At 49.4% G+C, this 23,436-nt stretch overlaps 1 protein-coding gene across 3 annotated transcripts in view; it reads left to right on the forward strand.

Annotated features, from left to right (window-relative positions):
* DPY19L4 (dpy-19 like 4) overlaps window positions 1-23,436 on the forward strand; it is a 1,351,687-nt gene that overhangs the window by 659,336 nt on the left and 668,915 nt on the right. For all 3 annotated transcript variants that reach the window (XM_069621372.1, XM_069621373.1, XM_069621374.1), the window contains exon 8: window positions 7,410-7,544. In XM_069621372.1, coding sequence (XP_069477473.1) covers window positions 7,410-7,544 — 135 coding nt within the window. The remainder of the gene's footprint in view (window positions 1-7,409; window positions 7,545-23,436) is intronic.

A 23,436-nucleotide genomic window follows, 5' to 3' on the forward strand; every position in this document is an offset into this window, starting at 1 on the left:
ATTTGACGCCAACACAGTGGCTCCAGTACATCGGAGCAGTGCTTGACACATCCCTGGGGCTGGTTTTCCTCCCCAGGTGAGGGCTCTTCACATTCAGCAGATGGTGCACAAGTTTCAACTTGCCCAAAAGATCCCGGCGTTCGAGTTCTTGAGGTTGCTCGGCCTCATGGCATCCTGCATTCTTCTGGTGCCAGAGGCTCGTCTGCGGATGAGATCTTTGCAGTGGGCACTCAAGATGCAGTGGTCGCAATCTTCCTGCAGGATGTCAGACCCTGTTCAGGTGCTGCCCTCGGTCGCCAAGGACCTTATGTGGTGGGCCGTCGAAGGCAATCTGATGAAGGGGGCTCAGTTTTGGCTTCCCTGGCCGGAGGTGACGATCGTGATGGACGCATCCCTCACGGGATGGGTAGCTCATGCCAACGAGTTGACAGTCAGTGGTCGTTGGTCTCCGTCCAGACTCCCTATCATTCTGTTGGAGCGGAGGGCCGTCAGGCTAGCCCTGAAGGCTTTTCTGCCGACTCTGCGCGGAAAGAGTGTCCTGATTCTGACGGACAACACGGTGGCCATGCACTACCTCAACAAAAAGGGGGGGGCAGGGTCACTTCCTCTGTGCAGGGAGGCGATGCAGCTCGAGTTCCGGGCCATCCAGCAGGAAGTTTCGATCTCGGCTGTTCATCTGGCCGGAGACGACAACGATACGGCGGACGCTCTGAGCAGGCAGAGCACGGTCTCTCACGAGTGGGAGCTGGCTCAGGAGATTCTCCTGGAGATCTTTGCCCTTTGGGGGACCCCTCAAGTGGATCTCTTCGCCTCCAGTGTCGGAAGTGCGAAAGGTTCTGCTCGCGGGAATTTCCTCCAAAAGGAGCTTTGAGACGCGTTCCTGGTCATTCCCACTGCTGTACACGTTTCCTCCAGTCCCCGTCATCCCGCAAGTCCTGCGGAGGTTACGGAGGTTCGGTTCCCGGATGATCCTCATTGCTCCAGCAGGGGCCCAGAGGACGTGGTACCCGGACCTTCTCGACTTGTCCGTCTGCCCTCCACGTCGTCTTCCCTACCGAGACGATCTGCTCTCATGGGAGGGGGGTCAGGTTCTCCATCCAGAGGTCAGATCCCTCAACCTTCACGTTTGGCTTCTGAAAGGTCGAGTTAAAAAGGATTGGGACCTCCCTGAAGACGTGTTGGAGGTGTTACTCTCGGCCAGACGGCCGGCAACAAAGTCTCTGTACCGTTGCCGTTGGTGTAAATTCTGCGACTGGTGCACAGTTAAGAATGTGGTTCCTTTTGAATGTGACATTCACATGGTTCTCTTTTTTGCTTTCTTTGGCCCACAGGGGCTTGCAAGTGGGTACGATTAAAGGTTACCTGGCGGCTCTGTCCATATTTAAGCGCTTGTCTGAAGAATGTTCCTATTTTAAGATTCCTTTAATTTCTCAGTTTTTGAAAGGGCTCACTAATGTGTTCCCTCCGTCACCTTTTCTGGTGCCCGGTTGGGATTTGAACCTTGTTCTTAAGTTTCTTATGGGTGCTCCGTTTGAGCCTTTGCATTCTTGCCCTTTGAGACTGTTAACTCTAAAAACTGTGTTTTTGGTTGCGGTTACTTCCGCTCGCAGAGTGAGTGAGTTACAGGCACTTTCAGTTAAGCCACCCTTGACTGTGTTTCATAAGGACAGGGTTGTCCTTAGAGTTCGTCCTTCCTTTCTTCCGAAGGTGGTTTCGGAATTTCATTTTGGCCAGAAGGTTGTTCTTCCGGCATTCTATCCTCCTCCGCATCCTTCTAAGGAAGAGAAGAGGCTCCATAGGCTTGATCCTAGGAGAGCGTTGAGCTTTTACATTTCACGCATGTCCCAGGTCAGAGTGGACGATCAACTCTTCATTGGTTACGCTGGAAAGCGTTTGGGACAAGCTGTGACGAAACAGACTTTGTCTCGTTGGATTATTTTGGCTATCTCTGAGTGTTACCACTTGGCGGGTAAGGACCGACCGGCTGGCTTGCGGGCCCATTCTACCAGAGGTATGGCGGCATCTACTGCCCTACAGAGGGGTGTTCCTATTCGTAACATCTGTGATGCAGCCACCTGGGCTTCTGTACATACCTTTGTACGTCACTACTCCCTCAATTCCATCCGAGGACAGGATCTGGCCTTTGGCAAGGCAGTCCTTTATTCCGCAATTTGATTGGGCATGCTAAATTTGTGTTCTAAATTCTTTTCCCACCTCCTTGCTTTGGGAGTCTGTCATAGATATGGAATACGTCGGAGGACCCAAATCCCTCGAAGAACAAGTTACTTTCTTACCTGGTAACGTTCTTTCGATGGGATGGTCCGACGACTTATTCCATATCGCTCCCTCCCTACCCTCCCCGCCGCAAATTTCTTTTGCGATTGCTGCTTGCGTTCCGCAAGGCCTTGTGTTGACTGGCAGAAGACTGGTGTCACACAGTCTGGGGGGAAAATACTACAACTGAGGCTACGGGCGTCGTGCGTCCTACTTATCACATCGGGTGACGTCGGCCGTCGGAGGATGTCCTCGGGGACGGCGCATCGACGTCATCGACGTAGGACGCAGACGCCGAAAATTCTTCGAAGCAGCACAGCTGTGGTGATTACTGCCAAAGATATGGAATACATTGTCGGACCATCCCATCGAAAGAACGTTACCAGGTAAGAGAGTAACTTGTTCTTCTTAAGAGATTGGTTACAGTTTACACGATCAGTAGACAGTTGCAGTCAGTCATAGACATGTACAATGCAATGGTAGCAGATTACAGATTACAGAGTACAGCAATGTCTTAAATTGTTTACAGGTCTGCTGAAGTAGTAGTTTGTTGCACATATTATGACTGTTACTTGCAACAAAGTGCAGCAGCTAAGTAAGTTACAGCATACGGTAAACAGACAATAGTTCAGGGTGTCATTGATAGCCGCCTTTGAGGACCCTAGGCTTATTTTAGTTGCGGTCTTGGGTGCAAAGCCAGGTTTTGAGGCTTTTGTGGGAGGACCATAAGGAAGGCTATGTCCTCAAGGCTAGGGGCATGGAGTTCCAAGATTTGGCCGCAATCACTGGGAAGCTAGATCCTCCCGCTTTTTGCTGTCTGAATCTAGGTATAGAGACTAGGCTATCATAGGTGGATCGGGTGTGTCTGTTGGATTGGGTTTTAGAAATGTGATTGATTAGGTATACTGGGGTGCTTTTAGAGAGGCATTTGTGTGTCAGTGAGAGGATTTTGAATGTAATGCGATCTTGTACTGGATGAAACATCTAGTTGACGAGATATGTTCATGTTTGGGTATGTAAAGTGGTTCTCTAATATGGTTGTTTTGCACAACTTGTAATTTACTGATGTTATGGGCATTGGAGCCTGCAAAAAGTGAGTTGCAGTAATCGATCCTGGATAGGATAAGTGCTCTGCCAGCGTGATGCAGTTGTCGGCTGATAAGAAAGGTCTACTAGCTCTGATTAACTTGGACGTGTCGGCTGCTGAGGAGGATATGGCATTAACTTGCTTTGTTAGAGTAAGTGCAGAATCAATGTAGACACCTATGTTTTTTTTCTCCTTGGCTACATTTATGATATTGCTGTCAATGTTGAATATGTAGAATTGAGAAAGCTTGTTCAGTTTGGCTTGGCTACCGATGATGAGTAATGAAGTCTTCTCATAATTGACACGTAATTCGTTTTGCGCCATCCATGCTTGGATGTTGTGGTAAATTTAGTTTAGTGTATTGGAGTCCGTGTCCTATGAGCCAGTGATGGGTAAGCGTATTTGGGTGTTGTCCGCAAAGTTTGTATGCGTGACACCCAATTGTGTAGGCGGTCAAAAAGAGGCTTAGAGAACACATTCTATGGCGTGGGCTAGACACAGGAGCCTTGGGGCACCCCGCAAGAGACTGGGGTAGGGTCGGCTGCTGAAGAGGGAGAGAGGAAAGATCCGATCTACTCAATGGCTTTAGTTGAGAAATGAGCAGCTTGTGCCGGGATTTAGCAAAGGACTTTGTGTTTAACCAGGTCGAACGCTGCAGATAGGTCGAGTAGGAGTATCGCTAGGTCCCCTTTGTCCTTAATTTGTTCTGTTTAGATGTTGAGGTCTGAAAGTGCTGTTTTCGTTCCGTGGCCTGGGCAGAAGCCTGACTGTCTAAGCCCTAGGAGGTTATTAGATTCCAAGAATGTTTGTATCTTTAGATTGCCTTGTCTAATATTTTGAGGAGAAAAGGAACCGTGGTGATAGGTCGGTTGTTAGTAGGGATGTTGGTGTACAGGTTTGGTTTTTTAAGCACTGTGTACGCTTCTTTTAGATTGTTAGGCACTTTGCTGGAGGCGAAGGAGTTATTGATTAGGTTGGTAATGAAGGACGCTAGCTCATTGACACAATCCTTAATCAAGGTGGCTGTACAAATGTCACCCTGGCATCTTGAGGGTTTCAGACCTTTGATAATTTTTATGGTATCGATGGTGGACATGGGTGTAAATTCGAATTTTTGTACACAATGCTGAAAAGCTGTGCGTGAGTTAACTGGTAGGGTGTTGTGGTTAAGTTTGGTCTTCTTAGCTTTACTTTTGTTTTGGAGAAGAGTGATTTTATCTGCAAGGGGATTTTGGACATTTGAGCACCACAGCTGATCCTTTAAATAGTGATCAGGGGTTGGGGCAGGTGATTCCAGCCCTGGAGTATAGCTAAGAATTCCCTAGAGCTAGATTGAGCATTTTTCAGTTCTTTGATTGTATGAGGTCCATTTGGCTTTGATGGTTTCTTCCTTACATTCACTAGCTAGGGCACGGAAGTGTGCCTTATTTGCGATTCAGGGTATATTTTTCCAATTGCACTTGGCTGATCTTTTTGCTTAGCGCAAGATTTTGAGGTTCGCAGAGGACCGTGGGTTAGCATGTGCTATAGGTTTTGCTTTGCGGGTGCCTAATGGAGCAACTTTGTTGATGGTCTTTGTTGATGACTCACCTTCAGGTGCTTCCTGCCCCCTTCTTGCTCTCCTTCGTTTCCTTTGCTTTGTCGTGCACACTTGCACCTTCCTTTGCTTTATCTTCTCTGTATGGTGCCTCTGGCACACGTTCCTCTTTACAGCGTGCACACTTGCACCCATCCGTTTCTTTCTTGCCAACATTTCCCTTTCATGTGCTTGCCTCATCCCTTCTTGCTTTCCTTTGTTTCCTTTATTTCACCGTGCCCACTTGCACCCTTTTCTTCTCAGTGCACACTTGTACATCCCTTTGGTTTCTTGTCTTCATATCGTGCCTCTCATACAGTTCCTTTTTTATGAGCAGCTTGTGCCGGGTGTTAGCAAAGGACTTTGTGTTTAACCAGGTCGAACGCTGCAGATAGGTCGAGTAGGAGTATCGCTAGGTCCCCTTTGTCCTTAATTTGTTCTGTTTAGATGTTGAGGTCTGAAAGTGCTGTTTTCGTTCCGTGGCCTGGGCAGAAGCCTGACTGTTCCTTTTTTATCGTGCACTCTTGCACCCGTGTGCTTGTTTTTCCTGCTTTTTGTACACTTCACATGCCTTTACTCTGCTTTACTTTCTTTCAGCGATGCTAGTGCCTTTTGCTACTTTCTATTTTCCCTCTTTCCGTTATTTCGTACGCTTTCTCTTTCAGTTCCGTGCCACTTTGCAAGCTGTGCCTTTGTACCGCTCCGGTCAAATGCACGCTACCCAGTTTCTAACTTTCACTAAACTCACTGGGCAGCATCATGTTGTCAGATGTCACCCTTTGGATATGTGGGGTTGAGGTCAGGCTCTCACCACCTGCTCCTCAGACTCTCTTGTGACCGGCACAGGTCCCAAGGGAACAAGCACTTCACTGACCCTTGCCAGCAGGATGCAGGCTACCTCACTCTGGCTCATTGGAGGCATTGTTCCCTAGCCACGCTGCAGCCCCTCACAAACAGAGCCAGCGTCTCGGCACGCCACTCTCCTCCAGGCTTCAGCTCCTGCTGCTCTCTGCTCCTTGGCTTCTCTGGTCTGGACAGCATCCCCTGCTCGCTCACTGCTTCTGGCAGAAAACATTTTATCGTGTAGGGAATAGTCTAGTGGAGTCAGGTGTCCACAGTTTGGATAAAGGGCCTGACCTCTCCTGACTCTGTTAGTGGGGCAACCTAGTGGTAGTGGTAGGTTGTAGTAGTAGGTCCCATCTTGCTTCCCAATGCTTTTCCCATGGGTAATCCTTATTGATCTTAGTTGCACCTTCCTCGTCTCAGAGTTTGTTGGAAATGGGGAGAGAAAGATGGGGTATGATTGAAAATACCTCATGAAGGCTGAGTGGGCCAGGGTATTATTAGGAATGGGCGAATACCATGTCTCGCCCTTGGGTATTCTCCTCCCAATCCCTCGTGACCCTCCACTCAGGTGATCCTCCCTGACTTGTCCACCCCCTGGCCACCTAAATGGAAGATCCCAGGGGAGTAGGTAGGAGAATACAGTTTAGTTTCTCACAGGAGCAAACAAAGTTTTGTCCCAATACATACTATTTGAAAATGTTTCACCAACGAAAAAAATGAAGCAGATTTTGTTGCATAACATGAAAGGGAAATGTTCACTACATTGCAATTTGTTATGCAGGATCCATAGTACAAGAACACTGCTTAGTTTTTGACCAACTGGAAACAATTCTAGGTAATATGGATTGCGGTAAAATCTGTGTTCTCCGTTCCCTGATATAAAAGCAGCAAAATAGATGCATTTTGTCTTAGAACTGGTGAGAAGATATTTGTTCTTTTTTTTTTAATTGCTTCATTAGTTCTATGGTTTGCACTGTTTTCTGAGCCAGGATTTGATATTTCTGGAAGTTATTTAGCTCCTTCTAGACCAGGAGAACCTTGTAATCTTAACAGCTACCACAAGCTATTTTTGGCTCCCGAGGCCACCTGGTGCCATACCAGCATACCTATGTGACATTAACTTTCTGGATTTGGGAATGTTTAAATAAGCATGAGAAACATCTAGAAGACATTTAAAGCATCATGGATTGTATGTAATGGACAGAAAGTTCAAGTTTGCATCTCACATAAACCTTAGATAAGCAGCACACTATGTACTAGCTCTAGTTGGTAGATCCTGCTTCCTTAATGATGCCCAATACACAGAAGCTAGTTTTAGCAGCTGCTCCTTAACTTCGACCTCCAACACTTTTTCTCTGATGTGTTAAGCACTGTTGGGGATCAGCACTCCACTCACATCACATACAACCTTTGTATTGAACTATAGGTGCGTCTTCTTTGGCAATGACCTGCCTACAACACATCTAAAGTCTCATCTTAAACTTGGGAGCTCCTGCATAATTGTATATTTTGTTTCTGCTCTGTGGGTCTAAAGGCACAAATGCTGCCAGCCCATGGGGGGGGAAACCATGTAATCTGAATATCCCTTTTTGATGTTGTGTATTCAATGTGTTTTCTCTTTCACAGAGGCTTTGTTACCTCCTTGTGAGTGCATCGACATACACCTTCATGATGATGTGGGAATACAGTCACTATGTGCTCTTTGTGCAAGCTGTTGCACTCTTCTTTCTTGATGGCTTATCTTTGGCACAAAATGATAAGGTAATTAATGTGCTTTTAAGACTTAAATTGCAGTGAATTAATAGTTAGAAAGCATCTCTTTATGATAATAAATTTGTTAAGCGTTCATGAAATCATTTGTGTATTTTTATCCCATTTCCCCAGTGTCTGAATGTTGCAGTTTACAATGTATTTATCTGGAAACTGGGGAAATTGGTATTAATAACATTGAAGGAAGGAAGTCTACGCAGGAGTGTTTGAGTGTGACCACTTTTATTGCATTATAGCAGCTCAAATGCATTATCTGCTATCTCTCGTGGGACCCATCAAAACTAGTATTAGAGTGAATACATTTGATAAGTAGACGGAATCAACAGTTCTTTACAATATTGTTTTTATGACAGGTTCCTAGGTTTTGAATATATACACTCTGGGTTTGAACCTCTAATGACACTTAAGTAAAGCTCTCAGTAGTGTGAGGAATAGTTTTCATTGACTACCTTCTCCTACAGTGTCCTCGTAATATACACGAAGTGCAGGTGAAGATTGCCTCCATATTTTTTTTTTTAAATGTTGACCTTGGGTGTTGTTTTTTCATTCCCCTTAGCAGCCATGGTAAACCGGCTAGGCATATGCTTAGGATTCAAAATCCAAAATAGTCTTTTGATCTTCAGCACGTAATCTGACCGCCAATTACACAGAAAAGGAAAACTGTGAACAAGTGCAAGCTGCAACTGTCATGTCTCCCCTTACTTCACATCCCCTGTTAGTCCACCCACAACCCTTCCCCTCTGCTTGTGATGTTGCCATCCAATAGAACATGAATGGTGGCTTGACTAGGAAGTATCTATCTAGCTATCTAAAACACTTGGGTATGTTTTCTCAGTGTTGGGTTGCCCTCTGCTGTCCAAATGGCAAAGTGCACCCACTTCAACAACCGCTACAAAAACCGCTACAAAAACAGAATGATCACGATTCTACGCGGTCACTTTCACCTTCCACTATCGCAAACATTCGGAAGCTAAATCTTTCCACCCCCATTTCTCTTCACACAGGGCAGAGCGATTCCAGTGTCAATGAACCGTTAATTACCGGCTCAATGTTTCAGTCCCTAAAGAGGTTAACGCTGTAGGACGAATGCCTCTTCACATGCTAAAACTGAAAGGTGCTATACTTATGCTACTACGCAATCTTATGCCATCACGGGGACTCTGCAATGCAACAAGGTTGACAATTGTGTGTCTACAAAGATATATCAAAGAGGCCTGTGTTATCGATGGGACTTGCATACTGTTCTTATACCACGCATACCTCTCATTCCATCTGATACGTTTAGCCTTTCAATGGCCATTAATCAGTCACAGGGACCTATGCCCCATTCCTGGAAGCGATTGGTGGTAGTTCTGAAATTTTAGAACGGGGACAGAAGTTACCCTATGAATTACTGACCAATCTTGGCCTTTGAGATATGCTAAAATGGCGTATGTTACGCCAGGAACAGCTAGTTGCACCTATTTTTGTTAGGAGAATTTCTCATGCTAAAGTATTCCCTGGTGCGAAGGATGGCTTCTCTGATATGAAAGCCACTCCAACTCTCTTCTAATGGGCCCGTGCACAGCTTTACCACAAGGTCTTTTTTTCTCTGTATGGTAAGTCTTGCATTTTCTTCTTCCAGATTGTTCTGAACGGGTGCCTTGGTTTCAGTCCATTAAGTGTACCACATTTAAAAAACATTTTTTTAAACATTTGTAGGTTAATGACTGTGGTATAGCTGAGCGTTACGGGGGATGGTGAACATTTGAATTTGGTGCCCTGTTCTATAATTCCAAACCGTATTCCACATCCACCCCCCCAAACCTCCCTTTGAGGCATGTCTAAAGCATGTGGCAAAGGATACCCATCTCTGAGCTCTCTATCCTTCTAACTTGAAGTCTTACTGTTTACAATTCTGGGCTCCTCTAGGATCTGTGCTGGCACTCTAAAGAACCGACAGATGACCTTCTACCGGAATTCCAGCCATGTCCTTGAAGCTTTGGTCTTACTATATGGGCGAGCAACATTTGGACATATCTCTCTTTGATAGATCTATGTCGCCACTATTTCGTCCACAAAATATCCTCGTTAGACAGCTCATTAAACCATGTCAGACCCAGCTAGTCATTTCACCACTAGCTATGACCTTGTCTTCCAAGGAACCTCCCAGGCATTTAACAGTGAAAGCAAGCTCTGTTCACAATAGCCACGGTGTTCTTGAGCTAAAATTAGGTTGATATATACACAGGCATGCCTCATTGCTAGTGCATTGGTGGCCCATATGATGAAACATTTTCCTGGCAAGATTACAGCTGGATACATTGTGGGATTGACCATACACACCAATGTTCTTAATGTTAATAATGTGCTGCCCCTTGCCCTGCTGTGACATTTCTTTGTGCAATATGAGCAGCTACTTAAACAAAAAGAAAAATGTAGTACACCACAATTCATTTATTAGGAGACTGGAGAAGCAAACACGAAAAAAACACACATCATACAGTTCTCCAACAATTGTAGTAAATGGGTGGAAGTGTGTCTTTTAATGGATACTTTCCTCTGGCATATTGCTTATCTTTAGAGCTGTCCTCTAATCAACAGGTCTGGCTTCAGAAGCATGTTCACCCAACAGATATGACATCATGGGTGATGTAGCTGGTGCTGCTTGCACTCCATGACCTCAGTTACCTTTGTGCATGCTCTCAATGCTAAAATAATGCCGCTGCTTCTAAATTCTTACTATGTATGGTCTCCTCCTAAAGCCTCAGGATTAATGCCCTGTAAGGACTGCTGGAAGATATTGTTGAATCCACATCTGTGCTTGGTTTGAGTGCCTGGTACTAGATCACAACCCTGATTAATGCCTTTCCTATCAATCCAATCCATTTACTGTGCTGAACAAGGCCTGTATGATCTGTGTGAGTGCTCAGGTCTTCTTGCTGTATTCCACCCCGCACCCCTGCCCCTTCCCAGAGCTAAAAGAAATCCCAGGCCCATTCGGATGTTTCTAACAAAAAACAAAGAAGGGGTAAGCGAGATCCATGAGATTTCCAACCTCTCTAAGTGCTATTCCTTATTTTGGAAGTGACTATGGAACTCTCAGGCTCTGGAATCTGGGTTGGAAGAGGAATTGCCATCTGCGCTTTATCCGGGACATGTTCTTTTCCCTGATGTCTCCTTCATCCTGTAAAAGTAGGGTGATATAAGGCTGAAAATACTTGACATCACAAATGTCCAGTTACACCTCCTGGTACCTCTGCTTCAGCGTAGGTTGCTTAGGTGCTGACACGTCTTCATCCCAACACTCTTATACCAGCTTCAATGATCCAGCCTTTGGCCAGATGTGAATGAACATTTTCAGCCAATCTCCTTTTTTTGCCTAGAATCATTGGAATACCATGAGCTTGAGGAATACTATGAAGAATATTGGGTCCAGGATGAAGGAATTGCTGATTTTGCTGCCGCCCTCAAGGATGCCCATAGCTTGGACTTCTTTTATAAGTGGGACTCTATGCAGGCTGTCACCTTTGATTCTTTGAGCATGCCTTAAGAGTGCACTGTCACTAAGGCTCACTTTCAATTTCAGCAGAAAGTTAAATGGCGCTACCTAATCTAAATAGTTTGCACAGTGCTCAAGACTTAACAAAGCTACCTAAAGAAAACGCCAGGCAATTGCTGGAGATTAAAATATTTTATCAAATAAGATTGATGTATGTTTTTTTCCTCAAAGATAAATGGTTAGTAATTTCTTCAATACTCAACAGCAGAATATTTCAGACACTGGAACCCAGCACTGTACTGGCTATTCCAAACACCTACTTGAGATGCACTTTGTAACCTTGTGGTAGATCTAAGCAGTCTTTCAGGAACATATACCTTAAAGTACTCTTTAAGATAAAGAGGGGCGATTCCAAGATGGCCGCCATCAGTAGAGCACCGTGAGCAATGCTCTCCCGACCCCGGGGCCAAATAGACACATTCTAAACACAGTTACACCCTACCCAGGTAAAGCTATGAGCAGAGGGACTGTCAGTGCAACTGGGGGCTTACTTAGCTCTACCTGATTGCAATGGGGAGAGTGACTGAAGCGGCTTCTGCTCATCCAGAATGGCAACGCCCAGATGGTAACGCTGCAGTGAGAGTAACCAGCGGAGAAATGAAGGGCAAGTGCCAGAGCTCTCTGGCCGCCCCCGGAACAGGTGACATAATAGACGTTGCATCAAGAAGAGGAAGACGCTCCATCGGGGCGGAGAGCAGGGAAAGGAGTAGGGCGGAGAAGACACCGCTGGTGGGCGGACGGTGCAGCTGAAATTCAAGACGCGACTCTGTTGATGACGTGGCTGATAACCTGCAGGGAGTTGGAGGAGAGATTGGGCTTCTCCCATGAGCATTCAACACAGAGGGGCTTTGGCCTGGTTTTATGTAGGAGCCGGGCGCCCAAGAGGAGTACCTGCGGTGACTGAGGTGAGAAAAGGAGGCATGTCCTCACTTAGACCTTTTGAATTGAGGCTGCTATCAGCGTATGAGAAGGGGGAAATTCAGAAGCACTGGAGTCACCTGGTGGCCACGTACTTAATCGAAGGGCAATAAGTATTCATTTAGGCCCTGCACCTTCAGCTGTACGTTTCGGGGCAGTGGCGCAAATCCCCAGCTACAACCCCAGTTTTCCTATCACATAAGCTTCATAGCGAGTTGGGAATGTTTTGAAGATTCGAGAAGAACCAACAGCAACATTTCCACTTTGTCTCTGGCTCACGAAGCTGTAGAGACCCTTGACACATACTGTTTAAGGCAGACTATAAAACTGTTGGTAATTCTCCTTTGGGGATCAAGGCACTGCTTTATACTGTAGCTTGATCGCTTGATTTCTGGAGGGTGTTTTGGCCTGTAAAAGTTGCAATGTCTCTAAAACCAGGTGAAAGGATGCAATCCCACCAGCAAATGAATCCAAGAAAACTCAGGACAGTAATTTACAGAAGATGTGGGGCCAGGTTCTGGGCTCCCCTCAAGCTGTAGATTGTGCACCGGGACAAGCTGAAAAGGGAGATAGTAGACAGCAGGAGGGCCTGGATCTGACTGTAACTGGTGGCTTTGAAACAATACTTTAACGATTTTGGGGTCAAAATTGCCGATACGGTTCAGCAGCAGATGGACAAGTTGATAGAGGATCTGGCAGAAGCCTTACAGGACATAAAAAGGGATGTTAAAATGAAATGGAGGAGAGGTTCGATACCAATGAGAGAGCCATCCAGGATCTAGCAGAGGAATCTCAGAAATGCTCCTGGGACAGCTTGCATCTGCAACTCAATTTGGAAATCCAGGCAGAGGATTTGAAAAACAGGTCCAGAAGATCAAATATTCGTGTAAAGGCTTTGCTGAGGAAGTATTGGATAAAGATCTGAGGGCTGCGATAGGCAACCTATTTGCAGACCTTTTGGATCAAGAAAATCCGGAAGACATCCACCTGGATAGAGTGCAAAGGGTTGGCCCCAGAGGGCAGAATCAGGGTCCAGACCAAGGGATGTACTGGTGGCGATTCATGACTGCTCCAGGAAGGGAGCAGATTGTATTAGCAGTGAGGAAAGCGACTCAAATCACCTACAATCGAGCTGACCTGTCCTTGTTTCAGGATTTGGCTAATATTATGCTCATTAAGAGAAGGCAAATGGCCCGGTCCTTTGAGAAAAAGATATACTATATAGATGGACATTTCTGTTTGGGGTAATTTATGAGTGACAAGGCCATCGGAGAACGATTGGCTCATGTGAAGGAGGAGCAAGAATATTGGGCATTGATGTGGAGGAACAGGGTGTAGGAGAGCAGTTAACTGGGGCCCAGAGCAGGCCTCGAAGCTGGGATGGTCTACTAAAAGATCTAGAAGCGGTAAAAAAGGGGCTACCAACCCCAGCTGAAGGGTCCTGAAGGGCGATGATCGCAGGAAAGGATGTATCCTTTTGGGAGACTGATGCAAGCAGGGAATTACTCAATGTAAAAAGGGGTGGATTGGATAAAGATAACGCCTTGGGACAAATCTATCAGGCTAACGATAAGACTAAAAAGGGGGCTAATGGTAGCTTTCAGGGATAACCTCGATCTCACGGAAGAAGGGTTCGAGAGGGACGCCTCTGGGAGGTATCTAGCATTTAAATGTTGAAGGTAGAGGGGAAGGTTACACAATAGATACGGTTTATGCTCCTGATACTGGACAAGACCGCTTTCTCCAGAGATCATGGTCTAAGCTAGAGAGGTTCTCTAAGAATCCGGTAGTACTTACGGGTGACTTTAACATTGCGTGGGAGCCAGGAAAGGATAGGAGTGGAAAAAGATTAAGAACACAGGGTAAGCCTTCCAAGGAACTGGTTGGGAAGATGGAGAGCCTGGGGATAGTAGATGTATGGAGGGTCAGAGAAGGGGATAGAGAGGGTTTAACTTTCTTTTCCCATGTTCATTGCTCCTCCTCGAGGATAGACTGTCTGGGCTTCCCACGTATTGTTGGGTCGGGAGATTAATATAACGGTGGAAACAATGGTGTTGTCGGACCACGCCTCGTTAATGTCGAGGATAAGGAGGACAGTCCCTTGGGAATGTGGAAATGGAGGTACCCCGCTGGAGTCTTTAAAGATGTGACTTTGTGGGAGGAGATTAGGGAAGGGATTGGGACTTACTTTGGGGATAATAAGGAAAGGGACACCTCCCTAGAGACACAATGGGATGCCTTTTAAGCAACTATAAGGGGAAGGATCATTGCTATTAAAGCACGAAGAGAAAGGGAATTATGGAAATTGGAGGAGGATCTTGAGGTGAGGTTGGAACAGGTAATGATCCGAATGGGAGTCGGAGCGAGTGGGGAAACGAGAAGAGAATTTAGGGTATTAAGGGGCCAGTTAGAAATGATACAGGCAAGAGTGGAGGAGTGTTCCTTCATGTTCGTTAAACAGAAGTATTAAATCAAGGCAAATAAGTCTGACGGGTTATTAGCGAGAATGCTGAGGTGGAAATAAAAAGCTAAAATTATTTTGAAAATAGTGAAGGGGCTTGGGGGGTCAGGTATACGGAAACAGAGGACATCTCCTGGGAAATTTGCAGATTTTACTCCTGTTTATATAGATCGAAAGGGGCATCGAAAGAGGACAAGAGGAAGTATTTAGATAGTGTATAATTGATCACTATTTCAGAAGAGGAGAGAGGATTACTGGAACAAGATATAACTACTACGACAGGCTATCTCTTCCTCTTAGTAAGTCCCCAGGGCCTGATGGATTTACCTCGGAATTCTATAGAATGTTTAGGGAAACTTTAATACCATACTTGACTCCCCTTTTTAATGGCTTTGGGAGAGAAGGAAAAATTACTCCGACTAAGGAAGAAGTGAAGATGGTTTTGATTCCGAAGCCAGGTCGTACAGACTGATTGCGTTAATGTGAATGCTAAGATCTATACGAAAATGTTAGCAAACCGTCTAGATCATATACTCCCTCGTTTAGTGCGCACAGACCAATTGGGTTTTATTAAGGCAGGCAAACAAGTGACAATATCAGGAGAATAACTATTCAAAGGGATTGTGTCCTCCGACGTATTCCACATCTTTGACAGTAATTACCAAAGCTGTGCTGCTTCGGAAAACCTTTTCGCCGTAGGCGTCCTGCTTCGATGACGTCGATGCGCTATCCCTCGAGGGCCTCCGCCGATGGTCAACGTCACCGGATGTTATATCTAGGACGCCCGTAGCCTCAGTTCAGCTTTTTCCACAAACGTGTTCGCTTCGAAATCTTGGCACGCCTTGGTTCTTCTTACATTGATCATGATGCCTTTGTCATCTTCTACCCCGAAGTTGGGCTTCAAAAAGTGTTGGGACTGCGGTTCCAAAATGTCCATTACTGTTCCCGCACAACGTTTGTCTCTGGTGCCTCGGTGAGAGTCACGCCACCGACGATTGCGATGACTGCCAGTCCCTAACTTCGGAGGCCTTGCTTGAGCGGAAGAAGTTGTCGGTAGGTAGGGTTTCTAAAACCTGTAAATCGAAATCTACTGGTCTTTCGACCGACGATTCGAGGGGCGACTCTCTGTGTCGGTGCAAGTCCAGGGGGGTGTCGGTCTCGCAGTAGGTCCCACCATTCCTCTGCCTCTTCCAGGCATTCACAGAAGCACCGTAACCGGTCGCCTTTCCCGTCCTCGTCGGAGGACTCCGCCAGACGGCGGGTAACTTGTCCCTCGAAATACTTGTCGCTGGCCGAATGGGATTCATTCTGCCAGCAGATGGCGATTTTTGAATCGCAAGGCACCGTTCCGTCAGCGCCTTGGAGAGAAGCTGGCAAGGAACGAGCTAGGGCCACCACTCGCACGCCTTCCGGCTCGGGCGGTCGGCTCGATCATCGGGAACCGTCGCGGTCCCGATCGGACAAGGGTGATCACCATAGCCGTGCCAGGTCCAGGTCCTCGACACCCTCGAGACCGTCAGAACCTGTGAGGCCTTTTAAGAAGGCATTGGCACCATGTCCGGTGAGGGACTCTCTCTCTCTCTCTCTCGAGGCTCCAGCTTCGAAGAAGTCGTCAACACCATTGGCACCGCGGATGTTAAAGGACATGCTTGGGGCTCCGGCCTCGAAGCCGTTGTCGAAGTCGTCGGCGCCGCGGTCGACTCGACGCCGATGCCATTGGCGCCCTCGACGCCTTTTGAGGAGATTTGACCAGAGTTGCCCCAGAGGGCTGTGGAAGCTCAGAGAAAGGCTCTCAGCAATTCTGTGAGGCCTGTGTTTGAGCCCTACTCTGTTCCTCCTCCTCCCTGGGTGAATTTGTTCCAACCCCTGGAGTATATTTCAGAGGTGGTGGAAGGTTTTGATGAGGAGGGGGTTGTGCCTCCTGAGGTTCCTGATGACCCGTTGTCTGGTCATAGCCAACTGGAAGACTTTAGTCAATCCTTACATGACGCCAGTGGTCTTGATACCTCTCCGGAGGTGGAGCTTGGCAGGCCTTAGCCTGGTACACATGCCGAATCCTCGGTTGGCGTCTCATGTCGAGGGTGACCGAGTACTTAGGGTGGTCTGCTCCACCTGTTGATTTTCTGCAGGATGATCTGACTGATATCTTGGACCAAGGTCCACCCACTGACCCGGTGTTGCCATTTCATATGGCTTTGCAAAGAAGGGTGGCAGTGGCTTGGACTGCTCCGGAGAGTCTCCGGGCAGTAAATAAGTTGCTTCTGAAAAAATACCGTCCAGCCAGTGGTGACCTCTGCTACTTGTCAACGCACCCTACTCCGGAGAGTTTGGTGGTGCAGGCGGCTACGGCCCCAGCAAAGCAGGCGGCGTACCCTACAATCCCTCCTGATGGAGACGACAAGCGTTTTGATGGTTGGGCAAAAGAGGTATTTTCTTCTGGGGGTATGGCTTTAAAGGCAGCCAACTCCGTTTGTGCCGTGGCAAGATTCACTCACACTCTGTGGAATTGTGTATCATTGGCGGCTGAGCATATTCCCGAAGGGGAGGAACGGGATGGTTTTCTAGCCCTCGTGCAAGATGGCAAGGATGCCATGTGTGAATCCGTTCAGTCGGGTCTGAACATGGCAGACTGTGTCAGCCAGTCCATGGCTGCGAGCACCGTGATACGCAGGTTTGTGTGGTTGCAGAAATCAGGGTTTGCTCCGGATGTGCAATCCCGGCTTCTCAACATGCCCTTTGATGGTGTCCATCTTTTTGGCAGCAAGGCTGATGAGAGCATTGAGAGGTTGCAGACCTCCAAAGCTGTTGCAAAGTCTTTGAGCGCTGCAGTACGCCAACGTCCACCTTTTCGTCCCAGGGGAAAGCAATGGAGGGGAGGTTCCTTTCGGTACTACTCTTCCTTTGGTAGATCGAGAGTAGCTGCCAGTCAAAGGGGCCAACGTAGGAGTACCAGAGGTGGAAAGCAAGGTATTCGAGGTGCCAAAGCCGCTCGGCAGTTGCCTCTTTGCCCTCAGGCACTGGCACAGTGGCGTCAGCCCAGTCATGAGGCCATGTCCCATGGTTCGCCGGTTGGTGGAAGACTGGCGCAGCATCTTGTAGAATGGTGTGCCATTACTTCAGATGTGTGGGTTCTGGAGAACATAGCCCACGGCTACTGTCTTTCTTTCCGGCGGAGGCCTCACGACAACCCACCGGGGAAGCTCTCTTTGAAGCGTCCGGATCCGCTCCTTGCCAGGAAATCTTATCCCTGCTGGAGAAAGGTGCCATTGAACTGGTGCCTGTAGCCGAGAGGAACAAGGGATGGTATTCCCCTTATTTTTTGATCCCAAAGAAAGTCGGGTGATTGAGACCCATCATGGACTTGCGTGGACTGAACAAGCTCCTCAGGAAGGAGAAGTTCAAGATGGTAACTCTTTCTCAAGTCCTCCAGGCCCTTCAGTTACAAGATTGGTTGGTGTCTCTAGACCTCAAGGATGCTTACTTTCATGTGCCGATTCATCCAAAAGCACAGGAAGTACCTGAGGTTCGCGGTTGGCGACTCGCAATTTTCAGTTTCGGGTTCCTGCCGTTCGGATTGACCTCCGGCCCCAAGGGTCTTCACCAAGATAATGTTGGTGGTGGCAGCGTATCTCAGGAAAGGGGATTCACGTCTACCCCTACCTGGACGATTGGTTGATCAGGGCGTGCTCTCCCGAGCAAGCCCTAGATCTGTCGTCACCTGCCACTCCCTTCACAAGCTGGGCTTCTCCCTCAATTTAAAGAAGTCCCATTTGACACCTAGCCAATGGCTCCAGTACATCGGAGCAGTGCTCGACACATCCCTGGGGCAGTGTTCGCCTCCCCAGGTTGAGAGCTCATCACATTCTGCAGATGGTGGACAAATTTCAACGTGCCCAGAGTCTCCCGGCGTTCGAGTTCTTGAGGTTGCTCGGCATCATGGCATCCTGCATTTTCCTGGTGCCAGAGGCCAGGCTGCGGATGAGATCTCTGCAGTGGGCTCTCAAGATGCAGTGGCCACAATTCTCCAGCCGGATGTCTGATGCCGTTCAGATTCTGCCCTCGGTCGCCGAGGACCTTCTTTTGTGGGCCGTCGAAGGAAATCTGATGAAGGGGACTCCGTTTTGGCAACCGTGGCCGGAGGTGACGATCGTGATGGACGAGTTGACAGCCAGCGGCCGTTGGTCTCCGTCAGAGTCCAGACTCCACTTCAATCTGTTAGAGCTGAGGGCTGTCAAGCTAGCCCTGAAGGCTTTTCTGCCATCTGTGCGGGGGAAGAATGTCCTGATTATGACCGACAATACAGTGGCCATGCACTACCTCAACAAAAAGGGGGGGGGTAGGGTCACTCCCATTGTGTAGGGAAGTGATGCAGCTCTGGTTCTGGGCCATCCAGCAGGAAATTTTGATTTCGGCCGTTCTTCTGGCCAGGGACGAAAATGCGGCAGCGGACGCTCTGAGCAGGCAGAGCACGGTCTCTCGAGTGGGAACTGGCTCAGGAACCTTGCCCTTTGGGGAACACTGCAAGTGGATCTCTTTGCCACCAGTGTGAACTGGAAGTGTGAAAGATTCTGCTCGCGGGAATTTCCTCCAAGAGGAGCCTTAGGAGACGCGTTCGTAGTGGAGTGGTCCTTCCCACTGCTGTACGCGTTCCCTCCAATCCCCGTCATTCCACAAGTGTTGCGGAGGTTAGAAGTTCGGTTCCCGGATGATCCTCATTGCTCCGGCATGGGCCAGGAGTGTGGTACCCGGACCTTCTCGACATGTCCATCTGCCCTCCACGTCGTCTTCCCTACCGAGACGACCTGCTCTCACGGGAGGGAGGTCGGGTTCTCCATCCAGAGGACACGTACCTCAGCCTTCACGCTTGGTATCTGAAAGGTTGAGGTACAAGGATTGGGACCTCCCCAAGGACATGATGGAGGTGTTGCTTTCGGCCAGAAGGCCTGCATCGAAAACTCTGTACCGTTGCCGTTGGAGAAAGTTTTGCGACTGGTGCAGAGTACAGAATGTGGATCCTTTCCAATGTACCATTCCTTTGGTTTTGTCTTTTTTACTTTCTTTAGCCCACAAGGGCCTGCAAGTGGGTACCATTAAGGGTTACCCGACAGTGCTGTCCATATTTAAGCGCTCGTCTGAGGAATGTTCTTATTTTTAAATCCCTTTGAAATCTCTGTTTCTAAAAGGGCTAACTAATGTGTTTCCACCATTTCCTTTCAGGTGCCGGGATGGGATTTGAATTTGGTTTTAAAGTTCCTAATGGGAGCACCGTTTGAGCCCTTACATTCTTGTCCGCTGTGACTATTGTCCTTTAAAACTGTATTTCGAGGGGATTGGGTCCTCCGACGTATTCCATATCTATGACATGTAATCACCACAGCTGTGCTGCTTCGGAAACTTTTTTCGGCGTCTGCGTCCTCCGTCGATGACGTCAATGCGCCGTCGTCGAGGGCCTCGTCCGACGTCATCCGATGTGATAAGTAGGACGCACGACGCCCGTAGCCTCAGTTCCGTTTTTTCCGCGAACGGGTTGCTTTGTGATTCTCGACTCTTTGGAGTTCTGTTCTTCTCGGTTCTTCGAACCTGTTCGTTTTGTGACAAATCCTTCGTGTGAAGATGTCTTCTACTTCGTCTTCGCCCTCGCGTCCGGGTTTCAAGAAGTGCGGGGAGTGTGGGTCCAAGATGTCGGTGACGGACTCGCACGACGCCTGCCTCTGGTGCCTCGGGGAGGCCCACGACAGGGATGACTGTATCGATTGCCAGTCGCTCACGTCCAAAGCCTTACGCGAACGTAAGAAGAAGTTGTCGGTAGGTCGGGTGTCCAAGCCCAGGAAGTCGAAGTCTGCGGGGCTTTCGACGGATGATTGGAGGGGTGACTCTCCGCGTCATCGTCGAAAGTCTCGTGGGTATCCTTCTAGGAGTCGGTCTCGCCACTCCTCAGCCTCTTCGAGGCGTTCTCGGAAGCGCCGACACCGGTCGTCTTCCAGGTCCTCCTCGGAGGACTCTGCCCGGCACGTCGCTTACCCCTCCAGCCGTGCGACGCCGGAGGAATGGGCTTCCTTCGGGAAGAAAATGCTGGCGATTCTTGAGTCACAGGGTACTGCGCCGTCCGCGCCCCCGAGTGGGGTTGGTCGTGTGAGGTCGAGAGACACCGCTCGCATGAGTGGTCGGCACGAGTCACGGGAGAGGTCCCGTTCGGACAAGGAGACTCGTTCTCGCCGTACCCGTTCCAGGTCCCGGTCCTCGACGCGTTCGAGACGGTGTGCACCTGTGAAGTCTTCGAGGAAGACATCGACGTCTGGGGCGTCGAGGGCGTCGACAGGCTTTCTCGAGGCTCCGGCTTCGAGGACGTCGTCGAGGCCGTCGATGCTCGGGTCGTCGAGGGACACGCTCGGGGCTCCGGCCTCGAGGGCTGTGTCGACGCCGCCGATGCTGGAGGCGCTGCGTCTGACGTCGACGCCGATTTCCTCGGCGCCGATCCTCTCGGCGCCGATGCCGGTTCTCTCGACGCCGGCGCCGATTCGCTCGACGCCATCGACGCCTTTCGTGTCGGAGGTACCCCGTGGCGCGGGAGAACCCCCTAGGAAGGCTCTGGTTAAGAGCAAGCACTCTCGGGTGCCTTCTTTTCGCCACCTGGACTATATTTCAGAGGCGGATGAGGATTCTGATGGCCTGGTTCCTAGTCAGGTTCCAGATGAAATTGTCTCGGGCCATAGTCAGTTTGACGAATTGAGACAGTCACTGCATGATGCCAGTGGACTGGACACCTCTCCGGAGGTGGAGTTTGGTGGGCCTGAGCCTGGCTCTCATGCCGATTCCTCGTACCGGCGCCTTATGGCTAGGGTTTCTGAGTACTTGGGATGGTCTGCTCCCCCAGGGGAGTTTGTGCAGGATGATCTGACGGACATCCTTGATGTTGGTCCCCCAACTGACCCGGTACTGCCGTTCCATATGGCTTTACAGAGAAGGGTGGCGGCGGCTTGGACTGCTCCTGAGAGTCTCCCGGCGGTGGGCAGATCCTTGTCGCGAAAATACCGTCCAGCCAGTAGCGACCCCTGCTACTTGACCAGGCACCCCACTCCGGAGAGTTTGGTGGTGCAGGCGGCCACGGCCCCGGCAAAGCAGGCGTCATACCCTACCATCCCTCCTGATAGGGACGACAAACGTTTTGATGGCTGGGCGAAGAAAGTGTTTTCTTCTGGTGGTATGGCGCTTCAGGCGGCCAACTCCATTTGTGCCTTGTCTCGTTTCACTCACACTCTGTGGAACTGTGTTGCGTTGGCGGCTGAACATATTCCCGAAGGGGACGAACGGGATGGTTTCCTTGCTATGGTCCAGGATGGTAAGGATGCCATGTGTGAATCCGTTCAGTCGGGTTTGGATTTAGCTGAATGCGTCAGTAGGTCCATGGCGGCGAGCACCGTGATACGCAGGTTTGCGTGGTTGCGGAAGTCGGGATTTGCTCCTGATGTGCAGTCCCGGCTCCTCAACATGCCCTTTGACGGTGAACACCTTTTTGGCAGCAAGGCTGACGAGAGCCTTGAGAGGTTGCAGACCTCAAAAGCTGCAGCGAAGTCGTTCGGCGCTGCAGTTCGCCAACCTCCGCCTTTTCGTCCTAGGGGACAGCAGTGGAGGGGTGGTTCCTTTCGCTATTACTCATCCTTCAGTAAAGCGAGAGGAGCTGGCAGTCAAAGAGGCCACCGCAGGCGTACCAGAGGTGGACGACAGGGTACCCGTGGTGCCAAGGCCGCTCGGGCAGTTGCCTCTTTGCCCTCGGGTAACGCCGCACCCACTCCCACTCAGTCGTGAGGCCATGTCCCATGGTTCGCCGGTTGGGGGAAGGCTGGCGCAGCATCTTGTAGAGTGGCAAGCCATTACTTCAGATGTGTGGGTTCTGGAGATCATAACCCACGGCTACTGTCTTCCCTTTCGGCACAGGCCTCGCGACAATCCACCGGGGAACCTCTCTTTGCAGTGTCCGGATCCGCTCCTTGCGCAGGAAATTCAAGCCCTGCTGGAGAAAGGCGCCATAGAGCTGGTGCCTGTGGCGGAGAGGAACGAGGGATGGTATTCCCCTTATTTTTTGGTTTCGAAGAAAGACGGGGGATTGAGACCCATTATGGCCTTGCGCGGTTTGAACAAACTCCTCAGGAAGGACAAGTTCAAGATGGTTACTCTCTCTCAAGTCCTCCAGGCCCTTCAGCTTCAGGACTGGTTGGTGTCACTCAACCTCAATGATGCTTACTTCCATGTGCCGATCCATCCCAAGCACAAGAAGTACCTGAGGTTCGCGGTTGGCGACTCGCACTTTCAGTTTCGGGTCCTGCCATTCGGATTGACCTCCGCCCCGAGGGTTTTCACCAAGCTCATGGTGGTGGTGGCAGCGCATCTCAGGCAAGGGGGGGATTCACGTCTACCCCTACCTGGACGATTGGTTGATCAGGGGGAGCTCTCCCGAGCAAGTCCTGGATCATCTGTCAGTCACCTGCCGCTCCCTTCACAGGCTGGGCTTCTCCCTCAATTTAAAGAAGTCCCATTTGACGCCAACACAGCGGCTCCAGTACATCGGAGCAGTGCTCGACACTTCCCTGGGGCAGTGTTTTCCTGCCCAGGTGAGGGCTCTTCGCATTGAGCAGATGGTGCACAAGTTTCAGCATGCCCAGACGCTCCCTGCGTTCGAGTTCTTGAGGTTGCTCGGCCTCATGGCATCCTGCATTCTTCTGGTGCCAGAGGCTCGCCTGCGGATGAGATCTTTGCAGTGGGCACTCAAGACGCAATGGTCACAGTCCTCCGGCAGGATGTCGGACCCGGTTCAGGTGCCGCCCTCGGTCGCCCGGGATCTTCTGTGGTGGGCCGTCGAAGGCAACTTGATGAGGGGGGCTCCATTTTGGCTTCCCTGGCCGGAGGTGACGATCGTGACGGATGCATCCCTCACGGGATGGAGAGCTCATGCCAACGGGCTGACA

Source organism: Ambystoma mexicanum, chromosome 5q (assembly GCF_040938575.1).
Source record: "Ambystoma mexicanum isolate Mex_15411 chromosome 5q, UKY_AmexF1_1, whole genome shotgun sequence".
Taxonomy (NCBI): domain Eukaryota; kingdom Metazoa; phylum Chordata; class Amphibia; order Caudata; family Ambystomatidae; genus Ambystoma; species Ambystoma mexicanum.